General features: G+C 44.9%; 1 protein-coding gene and 1 pseudogene across 3 annotated transcripts in view; both read left to right on the forward strand.

The window, feature by feature from the left end:
• Window positions 1-15,562, forward strand: part of OTUD7A (OTU deubiquitinase 7A) — a 213,649-nt gene that overhangs the window by 129,892 nt on the left and 68,195 nt on the right. For all 3 annotated transcript variants that reach the window (XM_084816691.1, XM_084816692.1, XM_084816690.1), the window contains one exon: window positions 11,693-11,878. In XM_084816691.1, the coding sequence (XP_084672817.1) occupies window positions 11,693-11,878 (186 nt within the window). The remainder of the gene's footprint in view (window positions 1-11,692; window positions 11,879-15,562) is intronic.
• On the forward strand, window positions 1,513-8,901 carry LOC146336928 (uncharacterized; annotated as a pseudogene).

Here is a 15,562-nt window from a genome sequence, read left to right on the forward strand (position 1 = left end):
TTTTCTTGGTATTTCGCTGTACCGAAGTGGGGCAGAAGCCTCCATCCCATCATGGAGTTGAGGGACTTAAACAAGTTCATCACCTCCAGAAGGTTCAGAATGATCACGTTGGCTACGATTCTCCCTCTTCTGCTGCTGCTACCGTAGACCTGAAGGACGCATATTTTCATATAGCGATTGCGGACGCCCACCACTGGTACCTGCGTTTCATCATTGGCACCGACATGTTCCAGTTTCGAGTCCTGCCCTTTGGTCTGGCGACTGCCCCAAGAGGTTTTAGGAAATGTATGGTGGTTGAGTGCGCATATCTGAGACTACAGGGAATCAAGGTTTATCCTTACTGGACGATTGACTCCTTGTATCAGACTCCAAAAGGGATCTTTACCGTGCCATCAGGATTGTACTGAACCTTCTGGGTGTGCTGGGCCTTTATGTTAACAGAGAACAATCAACTCTGGAACCTACTCAATGTCTCCAGTTTATAGGAGCGCTACTAGATTTGACAGTTGCAAACACTTACCTTCCTTGAAACCGGCAGGATCAGCTGGTTACTCTTGCAGAAACTGCCTTTCTTCATCAACGGATCGCCGCCCGCACCATTCAAGTTTTGCTGGGTCACATGGCAGCTACGGTTGCAGTTGTTCGATGGGCGAGACTTCAGATGCAGCCACTGCAGAACTGGTTGCTCCGAAACTTCGATTCCACCTCGAATGCTCGGCATTGTCAACTCACGATCCTGGACAAAGTGTTGACGTCCCTTCTTTGGTGGACCATGCAACTTGGACTGAGGCATGCCCTTTGTCCAACCATCGCGTACATGAATCCTGATGACAGATACATCTCTCTCCAGATTGGGAGCCCACTGTGGTCCGTTGTGGACTCAGGGACTCTGGTCGGCAAAAGAAAAGAAGTGCCACATAAATTTCCTAGAGTTTCTTGCAGCTTGGAAAGCGATGCGGGCTTTCGAACCTTGCCTTCAAGGTCAACGTGTATGAATCCTGACTGACAATACAACAGTCTTGTGGCAAATCTGAAAGCAAGGTGGGATGCACTTTTCCAGACTTGTGAAGCACACCCTGGACATCTTCCAATGGGCAATTCAACGGGGCATCTTTTTGAGTGCTCTTCACATTGCCAGACAAGACAGTGTTTTGGCAGATGCCCTAAGTCGGGGGTACCAGTCGCCTCATGAGTGGCAGATGTCGGCTTCCATTTTGGATCGTCTCTTTCTGGACTGGGGCCGTCCCTCAATGGATTTGTTCACAACCCCAGCTAATTCTGTGTGCCCCCATTTCTGCTCGAAGTTTCTTTTTCTTGTAACACACGCTTCCATACCAGTGGGACTCTGGTTAACAACAAACCTCCAGTGAATAGAGGACAAAGCACAGGCTGTCCCAGTACAATCAGAAAGCTAGATACATAAAGGGAATAGAGACTATGGAAGGACAAGACTCTCCAGTGGTGGTGACCTGCAAGGTCTGTGCAGTGTTTGTTTTCTTGCCTGAGATCAACATGGCCTACACGTGCAAAAAGTGCAAATTAATCACGCTGTCGGAAGAAAAAGTAAGAGGACTGGAGCAGCGAGTGGTGACCCTCCAGGGAATAAGAGAACATGAAGAGTTCTTAGACAGAATGGTGGAACTACAGCAGCAAAGTGAAGAACAGAAGCTAGAAGAGCAACAGCAAGCTGAGGCAGAAGAGGAAAATGCTGAGGTGAGGAAAAATGAAGTAGAGGATACTCCTTGGAAAAGGGTGACAGGAGCAGAAGAACTAGAAGCCACTCTACACCAGTGGAAACATTGGAACTATGGAACCGTTTCCAGGTACTTGAGGATGAGACTGGAGGACAGCCTGCAGAGGAAGAATTACAGGGGAACCTGCATGAGAGCAAGCAAGAGGCTGAAGGTCAGTCAAGCAGAGGCAACAAAACCAAGGCCTACAACAAGAAAAAGAGGAGTAGTAGAGAGAGAGTAGTGGGATCAAAACCCAAGTATGTCGCGAAGACCCATGGACTCACCAGGTACGCTGTCTCCCAGGAGGATGGATTAGAGACGTGACTGAAAGCCTGCCTACACTCATAAAGCCCACTGACAGGTATCCCTTTCTTCTCATCCATGTGGGAACAAATGATACTGCCAAGCGGAGCTATGAAGAAATCATGTCAGACTTTGAAGCTTTGGGAAGGAAACTCAAGAACTTTGGGGCCCAGATAGTTTTCTCATCCATCCTTCCAGTAGTTAGAAGAGGGATAGAAAGGGAAAGAAAAATACTCCGGGTGAATGACTGGCTATGAAGGTGGTGCCGGCACAAGAGACTTGGATTCTGGGACCACAGGCTATACTTCCTGGAAGATGGACTGTTGGCAAGGGATGGGTTGTACCTCACAAGGTCTGGGAAGATTGTGTTTGGCCACAGCATGAAGAACTTCATCAGGAGGGCTTTAAACTGAATCCTATGGGGGAGGGAGATGTAAAGTTGGGGGTAACAAGGCTCATGCACCACAACAGAGAGAACAGCTCTAATAGCGCCCAATAATAGTCTTCAGACACATGTAGGAAGAAAGCCAGACTATAAAACACATGGTCTTCGATGTCTATATACTAATGCCCAGAGTATGGGAAATAAACAGAACGAACTTGAACTCTTAATACAGGAGGGAAATTATGACTTGACAGGTGTAACTGAAATTTGGTGGGATGCCTCCCATGACCGGAATACAGCAATTGAAGGATATAACTTGTTCAAAAAGAACAGGAGGAACAGAAAGCGAGGTGGAGTTGCGCTATATGTGAAAAATACATATACCTGCACAGAAATACAGGAGGATGAGCTTGGTAGCTCCATCGAGAGCATCTGGGTTAAAATAAATGGAGCAAAGAATACAAGGAACATGGTGGTCGGAGTCTAATACCAGCCACCCAATCAAGGAGAAGATGAGGGTGAAACTTTTGAAAAGCAAATTGCCAGTGTTTCAGGGAAGCATGATATAGTAGTAATGGGGGACTTCAATTTCCCCGATATTTGTTGGGACACAAATTCTGCAAAACATGGCCCCTCCAAAAATTCCTGACTTGTGTTGCTGATAACTTCCTCCTACAGAAAGTGGAGGAAGGAACTAGAGGATTGGCTATCCTTGACTTGATCCTAAGCAACAGAGATGACTTAGTGGATAAAGTAGCAGTTACGGGAACTCTGGGGGAAAGTGACCATGTTATACTTGAGTTCTTGCTTCTGAAGGAATCAAAAGCCGAGTGTAGCCAAACATGTACCCTGGATTTTAGGAAAGCCAATTTTAATAAACTCAGAACAATGATAAGTAAGGCCCCATGGCAAGTGACTCTAATGATAAAAGAAGTCCAAGATGGGGGGGGGGGAGTTTTTAAAAAAGGAAATTCTCAAGACACAATTACAAACAATTCCAACAAGAAGAAAAGGTGGAAGACAGCAGAAGAAGCCAATGTGGCTTCATGAAAAGCTGAGAGATGACCTGAAAACAGAAAAGAACACATATAGGAAGTGGAAGGAAGGCCAAGCTACAAAGGAAGTTATGATGGATCCTCAGTTTTCTCACATCCTCTCGTCGTCAGTTTTTGAGAGGAGTTAAAAATCTTGCCCCTCTAGTGAAACCTCTGGTACCGGCATGGAGCAAATCTGTGGTTCTGCATGCGCTTACCAAAAAACCATTTGAGCCACTTGCTACAATGGATCTTCACTTTCTTTCCCTAAAAGTGGTGTTTTTGGTGGTCATTACCTCAGCCCGGCACTCTGGAGAGTTGTGTGCCCTTTGAGCGGACACTCCATACTTACGCTTTCATAGGGACAAAGTAGTACTTCGTCCTGATATTGCTTTCTTACCTAAAGTTGTTTCCCATTTTCATTTGGGTCAGGATATAGTTCTTCCTGCCTTTTTCTCTTCACCCTCGACACCAGTTGAAAAGACTCTGCACACCTTGTATGTTCACAGGGCTTTGGTATTCTATAAAGTGGGAACGGAGTTGTTTCATCAATCCCAACATTTGTTTGTCTGTTACAGGGTATCTAAAATGGGACTCTCGGTCTCCTCCTAGTGCTTAGCGGCTTGGGTAGTTCAAGCTATTCAACTGGCTTATGAATTGGAGACCTTGGAGTTGTCTGGTCCGGTGATGGTGCACTAGACTCTGCAGTAGAGCAGTAGTGACATCATTGGTGTTTGGGAGAGGGGTGTTGATAGCAGATGTTTGTCGGGCTGCAACCTGGTCCACCCCTTCCACATTTGTTAAATATTATTGGCTCAAAGTTCAAACTCGAAGAGACTGCTCCTTTGGTCGAACAGTGCTATAAGAGGTTCTTCAATGATGATACTGACCCACCTCCTGGTACGTAAGCTTGTTATTCGCCCATATATGTGATGCACAGTGACCACGAAGAAGAAAGTCAGGTTGCTTATCTGTAACTGGAGTTCTTCAAGAGGTCATCTGTGCATTCATACAACCCACCCACCATCCCCACTTCGGTGTCAATGTCATTTTTTGGTGTTGGTACTGAAGTTCCTTGGTATTTGTTGTTGTTGTTCAGTCGTTCAGTCGTGTCCGACTCTTCGTGACCCCATGGACCATAGCACGCCAGGCCTTCCTGTCCTGCGCTCTCTCCCGGAGCGTGCTCAAGTTCATATTCATTGCATCCGTGATGCTATCTAGCCATCTCATCCTCTGCCTTCCCCTTCTCCTTTTGCCTTCAGTCTTTCCCAGCATCAGGGTCTTTTCCAGGGAGTTTTCTCTTCGCATTAGGTGGCCAAAATATTGGAGCTTCAGCTTCATTATCTGTCCTTCCAATGAGCAGTCAGGGTTGATTTCCTTTAGGATGGACTGATTTGACCTCCTTGCAGTCCAGGGGACTCGTAAGAGTCTTCTCCAGCACCACAGTTCGAAAGCATCAATTCTTCAGCGCTCAGCCTTCCTTATAGTCCAGCTCTCACAGCCATACATTACTACTGGGAAAACCATAGCTTTGATTAGACGGACCTTTGTCGGCAAGGTGATGTCTCTGCTTCTTACTATGCTGTCTAGGTTGGCCATAGCTTTCCTCCCAAGGAGCAAGCGTCTTTTAATTTCATGGCTACAGTCACCATCTGCGGTGATCTTGGAGCCCAAGAAAATAAAATCTGTCACTGCTTCCATTTCTTCCCCTTCTATATGCCAGGAAGTGATAGGGCCAGATGACATGATCTTAAGTTTTTTTAATGTTGAGTTTCAAACCAGCTTTTGCACTCTCCTCTTTCACCCTCAACAAGAGGCTCTTGAGATCCTCTTCGCTTTCTGCCATTAGGGTGGTATCGTCTGCATATCGGAGGTTGTTGATAATTCTCCCGGCAATCTTAATTCCGACCTCTGATTCATCCAACCCGGTATTTCTCATGATGTACTCTGCATATAAGTTAAATAAGCAGGGTGACAATATGCAGCCTTGTCGTACTCCTTTCCCAATTTTGAACCAATCGGTTGTTCCATGTCTGGTTCTTACTGTTGCTTCTTGACCCTCGTACAGGTTTCTCAGGAGACAGGTAAGGTGGTCTGGTACTCCCATCACTTTAAGAATTTGCCACAGTTTGTTGTGATCCACACAATCAAAGGCTTTAGCGTAGTCAATGAAGCAGAGATAGACGTTTTTCTGGAATTCTCTTGCTTTCTCCATGATGCAGCGAATGTTGGCGATTTGATCTCTAGTTCCTCTGCCTCTTCTAAACCCAGCTTGTACTTCCGGTAGTTCTCGGTTCGCATACTGCTGAAGCCTAGCTTGTAGGATTTTGAGCATCACCTTGCTGGCATGTGAAATGAGCGCAATTGTGCGGTAGTTTGAACACTCTTTGGCGTTGCCCTTCTTTGGAATTGGAATGTAAACTGACCTTTTCCAGTCTTGTGGCCACTGTTGAGTGTTCCAGATTTGTTGGCATATTGAATGCAGCACTTTAACAGCATCATCTTTTAGGATTTTAAATAGCTCGGCTGGAATACTGTCATCTCCGCTAGCTTTGTTGTTACTAATGCTTCCTAAGGCCCACTTGACTTCACTCTCGAGGATGTCCGGCTCAAGTTCAGTGACCGCACTATCATGGCTATCAGGGACATTCAGATCTTTCCTATATAGTTCTTCTGTGTATTCTTGCCACCTATTCTTAATCTCATCTGCTTCTGTTAGGTCCCTGCCTTCTTTGTCCTTTATCATGCCCGTCTTTGCACAAAACGTTCCCTTGAGATCTCCAATTTTCTTGAAGAGATCTCTGGTCTTTCCCATTCTGTTGTTTTCCTCGATTTCTTTGCATTGTTCATTTAAGAAGGCCTTCTTGTCTCTCCTTGCTATTCTCTGGAATTCTGCATTCAGTTGGGTATATCTTCCCCTTTCTCCCTTGCTTTTTGCTTCCCTTCTTTCGTGAGCTACTTGTAAAGCCTCATCAGACAGCCACTTGGCTTTCTTGCATTTCTTTTTCTTTGGGACGGATTTCGTTGCTGCCTCCTGAACAATGTTACGGACCTCCGTCCATAGTTCCTCAGGCACTCTGTCTATCAGGTCTAATCCCTGAAATCTATTCCTCACCTCCACTGTATATTCATCAGGGATATGATTTAAGTCATACCTGAACGGTTTAGTGGTTTTCCCGACGTTCTTCAATTTAAGACGAAATTTTGCAAGAAGCAGCTCATGATCTGAGCCACAGTCAGCTCCAGGTCTTGTTTTTACTGACTGTATGGAGCTTCTCCATCAATTGGCAGTCTCCTTGTAACTGAAGGATTGAGCAGGAACCTGCTGGAGTATGCGCAGTGGATGGTGGGGGAAGGGTTCCCACCAATTTTTCCTCAGCTATAGAAGTTTCCTGAATTGAAGCTCCATGCACTTGCAGAGCCCATATGTGTAAATGCACAGATGACCACTTGAAGAACTCCATTTACAGGTAAGCAACCTGACTTCCCTGTTTTGAAGAAGAAGAAAAGGATTGCTATGCATTTGTGGCGATTTCAAGGTGACCATTAGCCCAGTGCTGAAAATAAAACATTACTCCTTGCTTCAAGTTGAGGGTATTTTCTTAATGTTAACTAGAGGAAATAAATATAGGAAACTGGATCTGGCACAGGCTTATCTCCAGATGGAAGCAGAGGAGGAGTCAAAGAAGTTTCTGACCATCAATACTGAAAAGGGATTGTTCTAGTATAGTCAGTTGGTATTTGGAATGGCATCTGCACCTGCAGTTAGGCAAAGGGCAATGGATCAATTACTGCAAGGTACATAAGAACACAAGAAAAGCCATGCTGAATCAGGCCAAAAGCCTATCTAGTCCAGCATTCTGTTCACACAGTGGCCAATCAGCTACCTGTGGGCAACCCACAAGGATATGAGTGCAGCAGCACCCTCCCGCTCCTGCTATATACCCCAGGAGCTGGTGTATATAGGCATACTGCCTTTGATACTGGAAGTAATATGTAGCCATATATAGCCATCATGACTAGTAGCCATTGATAGCCTTATTCTCCATGAACTTGTCTTATCCCCTTTTAAAGCCATCCAAGTTGGTGGCCATCACTACATCTTGTGAGAGTAAATTCCATTGTTTAACACAGCTGGCTGGGGCTCTAAGCAAACTAAGTGTGACCTAACTAAGCAAACTAAGTGTGAGCAGGGGTCCCCAAACTTTTTGGACCCGTGGGCACATTCGGGAATTTGAGAAACTGCTGTTGGTACCACTACAAAATATCTCCCATGGAGGATGTGGTTGCTCATATAATGGCTGCCATGGGGACCTGGCTCGTCAAAAGTGAGCTAAAAAGGAGGGGGAAATAGCAAGGCTAATGGGTGAAGGGTAGAGAAAGAGCAAGGCTAGAGGATAGAAAGGGAGAGAAAGAAGACTAATGTTTTCCAAGGTTTTTATTTAAAAATGTTTTTGAAGGGGACAAGAAGTGGAGAGTTTTGGGGCACCATTGGAGGTGTCCACAGGTGCCATGGCTCCCACGGGCACCACGTTGGAAATCCCTTCTCTAGAACTTACTCCAGAATCCTCTACAAGACACTGGGGTATTTTGACAGACAAATCAATAAGGATGTTGAGCATGACACAAATTTGTATCGTGCCAGTCATGCCTGTGGTACTGAGATGACAGAGAGACAAAGATCTCTTGTTCATAGAAGCTACCTTAAAAGTGTGGGAAAATGAGCCAGTGGAGAGTTTAAACCCCTATTTTCACCAGAGAAGTGATATCACGATTGCTCAAGGCCCTCTGATAATGGAGATGTCATGAGATAATCCTGGGCAATCTGCAGGCCAGGATTTTAGAAGAACTGGCATAGTCAAGGTAAAGTATGCTGGCGAGCTATAGATAGACAGATTGAACAAAGCCAAGAACTGACTGGAGAGGCACCACTTCATTTGTGAAATTGACCAACTGTTTCTAGAGATGCATTTACCTGGATTTTACAGGCACATTCTTTGAGCAGTGATGGATGGATATTCCAAATAGCCAGAGGTATTCTGCATGCCATCCACAAGCACGAAAGATAGTCTCAGAAACCTTTTTGCCTGAAAAAGTTTGCCTGTACAAGTGGTAATGGACAATGGCCCTCAATTTGTTTCAGCAGAATCCCAAACTTTTCTGAAATAAACTGGCATCAAGCACATGACATCTACACCATTTCACCCAGCAACTAATGGATTGGCAGAATACTTTATCCAAATCATGAGACATGCTTTGGGAACTGCAGAAAAGTAGCCAGGCTACTTATCTGTTAAACTTGCTAATTATCTGTTGCCATACAGGAATTCTGTGCAACCAGACACCTTCCAGGTTGCTTCTGGGACACAATCTCAGAGCCCAGTTGGATCTGTTAAAGCCTGACCTACGATATTCTCAACGTGCACCAGGAACGCTCTTCACTTAGAGAACTACAGATATTAGAATTATTTTCCTCACAGAGCTTTTCAGCACTACCTGCACTGAATTTGATATATCTAATCAGTGAACTGGCACAAACGGCATGACCATCAGTACCTGTCACAACTGGACAGGATCCAGAACTGCCATCCAGTGCATCTCCAACACCATCATCTGAAACATCTCCTGACTCTACTCCAGGACCTGAAAGCCATTATCCTGTTCATGTGATGAAACCATTTGACAGGCTAAACCTATAATTGAACTAACAGATCAGTTAACAAGTGAGATATTACAAAGTTGTTCTTATAAATGTTAAATGTTATCTTCTTAAATTAGGAGAGGAGGACTGTTGTGCATCGTCCACAGCAAGCATCTGGGTGGGTTCCGCTGTCTCTGTGTATGTTGGTGCAGAACAAAGCGAGCAAGCAACATGTCTGCCTAATAACAAAGCAGTTATTCTAGTAATGTGTCCACGAGTATTAGTGGAATGTACAGATATTACAAAAAAGACCTTTCAGAACATGAATGACTGGGGAGGGGGATTTAGCTCAAATGTGCTACGGGAGCCAATTCCCATTATGACCTTGGCTGTATTTTGCCAAAGAACAGGCTGCTGTTTGTGGTAGAGCTGGCCCAGAAACTAGCACCAAATATAAAGGAGCAAAATATAACCTTCGGTTGTTTAGTCAAGGTAGCAGAGTTCCCTCATAAGGTACTTGGGGAGCAACAGAGACGAAATCAGAACTTTTCAAGAAACTGAATTTTATTGTAAAAGAATAACAAAATAGCAATTTAATAATTAACTGTGAAGGATGACCCAGAGATGGGAAATTATCAAGAGTGGGGATTCATTTAGCATATATACTACACTGAGGGCCAAATCCTATGGTGTTACCTAGTGGTCAGATTGTTTGATGTGTCTTCTTGGAATGAAGTTCCAACTCTCAAAGTTGTGCAAGGTTCTGATGCCACTTATATCTGGCTTTTTTCCTCCTCTTTCCTTCTCCTAATCAAGCTTCTAGTGTCTTAAAATGTGCCCACTTGTCTTAGAAAAACTACTTATTTGAATTAGAAAATAAAAACTTTTGGATTGATTTGGCTTGCTTGTTGTGTGCTTTATGGAAACAACTGCTTTTAATTATCTCATCCTCTTCTTCGTTTTAATCACTTGATAACAGACATTTAGCTGCAGCAGTTTTAGCATTTGCTAATTAAAGTGCAGAGCACCTTTTAGTTGTATTCTGCCCTCACAATAGAATGGGTTGTGTATGTTCAAAATAGATTTGGTCAAAATATTGTGGAGAACAGAAGTCTGATTTACATTTGAACAATTAAGAGGGGATGATATTATAATTAATATTTTACTGTTGCCTTTTTATTATCAGTACATAGAAGAATGATAAAGGGCTGATGTGACTGCATGTGTAAAGTTTAACTTGAGCGTATGAATTAAGCTATTTTCACATTAGAATAAAACAGTTTGAAGGCAATAAACCAGCTAAACAATTATAATTGAGGGCAAGATATTTAAGTTGATGAAAGAAATTAAAGTTAAATATACAGCATTCCAAATTATGTCAGGCCCTCTTTGTTTTATTTCACATCCTTTGGAAGGCATTCTGCTTGTGCATATGTATATAATAAAAATGTGTTTTTCTTAAATTAAACCTTCTTCATAGTTACAGTTGGAATGCTGATCAATTGATTTATCAATTGACAAAGATTGACAATGTACTATCGTTTGATCATGTTCAAATATTTTATGAATCCATGAACTGCTGTGTACTTCCTTTGTGTAGATAGTAGCCTGTGTATTTGGGTATTGTTGTTTTTTAAAGGAATCGTAAAAAAAGGCGCTACTAGATAGTAAAGGTAGAACTGACTGCTTGACAAACTGTGATCAATATTTGACCTGCTATATTGACCAAGTACTTTTTTTTAGTAGTAGTCAAATGTCCAACCTTAGTATGTAATAGTAACAGCTATCTGAGTTCACGGTCTCACTAACAGAGCAATCCTGTGGACCCTGGGAGAGTGTCCCATGGACCATAGGATATTTCAGATTCCCCCTCCTGAGGCCATAGACACTCCTATGATCTCAGAAGAGGGAATCTGAGATCACCCTATTCTCCTGCCGCAGAAAGCACTGCCGTGCCTGCCTTCTGAGGTCAGAAAAGTGACCTCAGAGCAGTTCAAAGAGGCCATAAACAGGGCTTTCTGGTGGCCAGGGAGGGAAGAGGAGAGGCAAGGATCCTCAGGATCTTCTCCATCACCCATCCCCACGCATTAAGGCTAAGGTATCTAGACAGGCTCAGAGGCCCATCTGAATGTTTTGTTTTTGAGGAGGACTGGAAGGTGAAATTGCCTCCGTCATTCCTCCTGCCTACCAGCAACCACCCAAAAGGGCATGTGATTTTTGGAAGTTTCCAAGCTCAGAGGCTTCCGTCTAACAGGCAGCAATATCATAGGACTGCACCCTAAATTAAGATCTTCTGCAGTTGACATCTGTAAAGACAGGGCTTCCGTATCTGTGTGGTTCTCCAAAAGTGGCTGTTTAGAACAGGGGTTCTTATGTTTTGTCATGATAGGTTTCCTTAACAGGAAAAATATTGGCTGAACCTCCATAAGCAGGTACTATTTTTGGTGTGTAGACACATCGTGACACATTTTATTCCAGATTAGTTAATCCAAAACAATTGTCATCCATTGCTTCATACTCATAAACACCAATCACCTCTATATCCAGAAGCATGCATTTGAAGGTTGTTAACTATTTTCCTTTGGTCTGTTTTTAGGCAAAAACTGGGATTTGACTGCTGCTCTGAGTGATTATGAGCAGCTTAGACAGGTTCATACAGCCAACCTGCCTCAAGTGTTCAATGAAGGGAAGTATCCCAAGCAGCAGCAGGAAAGAGAGCCTTCCCAACAGGTGAACAAGAGTGAGCGCTCTTCTCTCCAGAGACAGGATGAAATTGCTCAAGGTAAAGTGCTGTGAGCTCTGATAGGGAGCTATAGGCAGTTTTGTGGGCAGCAGAAAGTAGAGCAGAAACTCTGAGATATGGACCATGTATGTTGCCATTTCCTATGATGTGCCTCAGCTTATTTGTTTGAGTCATGTAGAGCTATCAGTTCTATAGGTACAATGGTGTAGTGCACCATATTGGTTCCCTCTTCCTGCTTGTGGCATTCTGTAATCTAAATTCTGTGGGTTACCCTATTTGGGGGTGGGCTGTGTTTGATCCTTCCTGACAGGACAGGCGGCTGGGGTTGATTACTTTCTGAAGGTCCTTTACAGCCACTGTATTTGTAGATTCTGTATTAGAAATAGTCAATTTTGGCAAAAATATGAATGATAGATTGTGTGCTTGGCTTGCGAATGTGTGGGCTGGGGGAGGCTCAATGGTTGTGCAGATCTCCCTCTGCTTAGTGAAAGAGGAAAAAATCCAAACAGAGCAAAAGAAATATGTACATATTCGTTTGATTTGCATAATAGACACATATCACAGAATTCGCACATGTACAACTCTGCTTATAATTAATTCCATATTTTAAAGTTTTCTCTCTGTATTGGCCCCAGGAGCGTACCCAAGTCACCTGTGGTGTTAGAGGGGCCTAGAGATCCATAACACCTTGCTTAAGTTCATTATGGGCGCAATTTCCTTGCTAGTAAGCCACTGAGCATGTGAAGATGAGTCAAAGGGCCGATAGCACGGCCTAGCACATTCCATGCTAATGAGTGAATCAAGATGTGCCTGGGAAGCAAAGTTTGTTTGTCTTAAAACTGCAGGTGGCTGTGCTGGGAACCAAGCCCAGCTAGTCTGTGGTGGGAATGAACGTTAGGGGGTGGTTGCTGCTGCCATGCTGCCGTACTGCTAATATGTATGGTATAAAACCCATTGTACCCCATAGCCCTGAGTTCAGAGAAGCTGTCTGATCCAACCATTGGGTACGCCTGTGTGCTGTAAGTTACTCAATAAACTACTCCTTGTAAGTAAACCTGGGTCTGATTTATCACTATCTTGGCACCTCTAAACTAAGAATTCAAAGCCTACGGCCAGGGCAACACAATTGGTGCAGTGAGCAGGGTGCCAAGAATACTGCTATGTTCAGATTCCAAGGGAAGGAGAATGCGGTGGTCAGCGTGTTAAACCAACTCCCGGTGGTCCTGAGCAGACCGAGAGCATGCCCAGAGGCCGTGAAGAACTGCACACCAGTGGGTCTGGAAACTGCGTTGGAATCTCTGCAGCTGGAAAAGCAGTCAGCTAAAGAGAAGCGGGGTGCAGGAACTCTGGCATGGCTTGTGCCGACAACAATGCAAACTGTCGGGCAGAAAGAGTTGTAATGGAGAGAGAGAGCAGAAAAGCTCAAGAACGAACAAGATCTGAGGCTGTTAATTAGAGAAATGTTGCAAGACAGCCTGGCCTCTAATGAGGTGTGGGAGCGTGAGGCTGAAAAAGTAGCCGTTAAGCTGATATGCCGAGCTCAGAAGAATTGCCCACGGAGTGCCAAGGTGTGCAACATCATCACCCTGCCTGATTGGGATGAAATCCCTAAAAAGTGGAAACTGAAGATGAAGACCCAGAAAATGAAGACGAGGAATGGAGTGAAGGTGAAGAATCAATGCCCCCAGAGCACAGGCTAGACCCCTCTTAGAATGGAAACCATGCCAGAGGACAGTCCCAAGGCAGAATGAAGCACAGAGACCACGTTGAAGATCTCTGTCAAGGTAATAGTGTTTAGTTTTGAACTGTTCTAGAATTTCATAGAACCTGTAGCTACTGACCATCAGCTATATGATTTCTGAAGAGTGTAACCATTAAGCTTTTGCCGTGGGATTCCCTGCAATAAAGAAATCTCACTGATTTGAGTGTCCAGCGTTGGACTGCCTGAGCATGTGCACTGAAGAGATCGAGAAACCGGTCAGCATGTTCCTGGGCAAGCCAGAACGTTACTACTATGCTCCTGCAAGCTGCAACAAATTGTGTAAGCTGGGAGACCCAACCTGATTGAGAGGAAAAGAAGATATCACAGTAGCTGTCTTCAAAAACACTGAGAACTGTATAGCTTGCTGGCTGGCTCTGTAAGTGGTGTTACAACTGCAAACTAAGACTGCTTTCCTGTTTGAGACCCCAGCTTAAAAAAGCTGGCATGAGTCATTTGTCGCCCCTGACAAGGCAAAGATTTGGTTGCCGTTTACCTCATCGTGTCTTTTTTCGAACTTGGGATTTACAAATACAAACTGTGCAGACCTGCAAATCACCTTGCCGCCTCCCGAGGAAGATTGATGGCGGCATAAAGAATGCAAGTATAAGGCGACCCCCATCTCCTTGCAACATCCTGAGTTCTGGCACTTTGTTTCTGTGTGCCAGGTTGAGGGAAAAGAATAAGGGTGTGTGTGTCATGTTGTGAACCCCTGGCTAGCTTGTCTAGTGATAGATAGCCCCAGCTCTCCTTTTCTCCTTGCAAAAGAGATAGTTTTGTTGTCTTTAATGTGTTGGAAATGTCAATCTGAACTATTTCAAAGTAGACCCATTGAATGCTCAGAAGCACTGGCGATGTTTTTGCAAGCTCCCTAGTTTAGACAGTCGCTTCCCCTCGCCAGTCTCTGAGCAACCAAGCTGAGACAGTGTGGGGGGAGGGGAGTAAGTTTTTAGAATGAAGAGTGTTATGAGAGCGAAGATAATATCAAGGCCCAGTATCAGTAATGCAGTGAGGCCTTGTGAGTTATAGCCATGATTTGATTAGAAGTAGTCTAAAACCTCCCTCATCCATGACATGATCCTGGCTGAGGGTGCAGACCTGGCATGTATTACGGAGACCTGCTGCTCCAACCCTTGCAGCCATGTGTCCAGCCGGATTTTCGTATGCACAGCAGCCGAGGGCTGGGGATCAGGGAGGGGGAGTGGCTGTTATCTACCAAGAGTCCTTGGTCTTCAACAGACCCCCTCTCCAGGAGACCAAGGTTGTTGAGTCCATGTACTGGAGGTTGGGCCCGAAGGGCAGTCTGGAGATTCTGCTTGTGTACCGTCCACCCTGCTGCACGACTGACTCCCTGGCGGAGGTGCTTGAGGTGGTCTCTGATGTGCATGTAGAGTCCCCTAACTTATTTGTGTTGGGGGACTTCAATGTACATTCGGAGGCCATCCTCACAGGAGCACCTCGGGACTTCATGGAGACCATGGCTTCCTGGGAGCTGCACCATATTCTAACTGGGCTCACTCATGTAGCCAGTCATGCACTAGACCTTGTGTTTGTTTCTGGAGAAGTGGGGAGTGATCTGGAAGTCAGGGGTATATCCACCACCCCCTTGTCATGGTCAGATCGCTATCTGGTGACATTAGACTTCTCGGTTCCGCAACCCCTCTGCAGGGGTGGAGGACCCATTAAAATGGTCCGCCCCAGGCGTCTTATGGATCCGAATGGATTCCTGAACACGCTTGGGGATTCTCTGGGGCACACCAATGGCCACTCGGTCATGACCCTGATGGGTGGCTGGAATGCCACAATCACTGGGGCATTAGATCAGGTGGCTCTGAAACGCCCTCTCCCCCTGAACAGGGCTCGGACTGCACCATGGTTCAATCCGCAGTTACGAGCTCTGAAACAGGAGGTGAGACAGGTAGAGCGCTGGTGGAGGAAGTCTCGCTCCAAAGACGATCAGACAC

This window comes from Heloderma suspectum, chromosome 11 (assembly GCF_057233095.1).
Source record: "Heloderma suspectum isolate Gila_16-S chromosome 11, 16-S_ref, whole genome shotgun sequence".
In the NCBI taxonomy this organism is placed as follows: Eukaryota; Metazoa; Chordata; class Lepidosauria; order Squamata; family Helodermatidae; genus Heloderma; species Heloderma suspectum.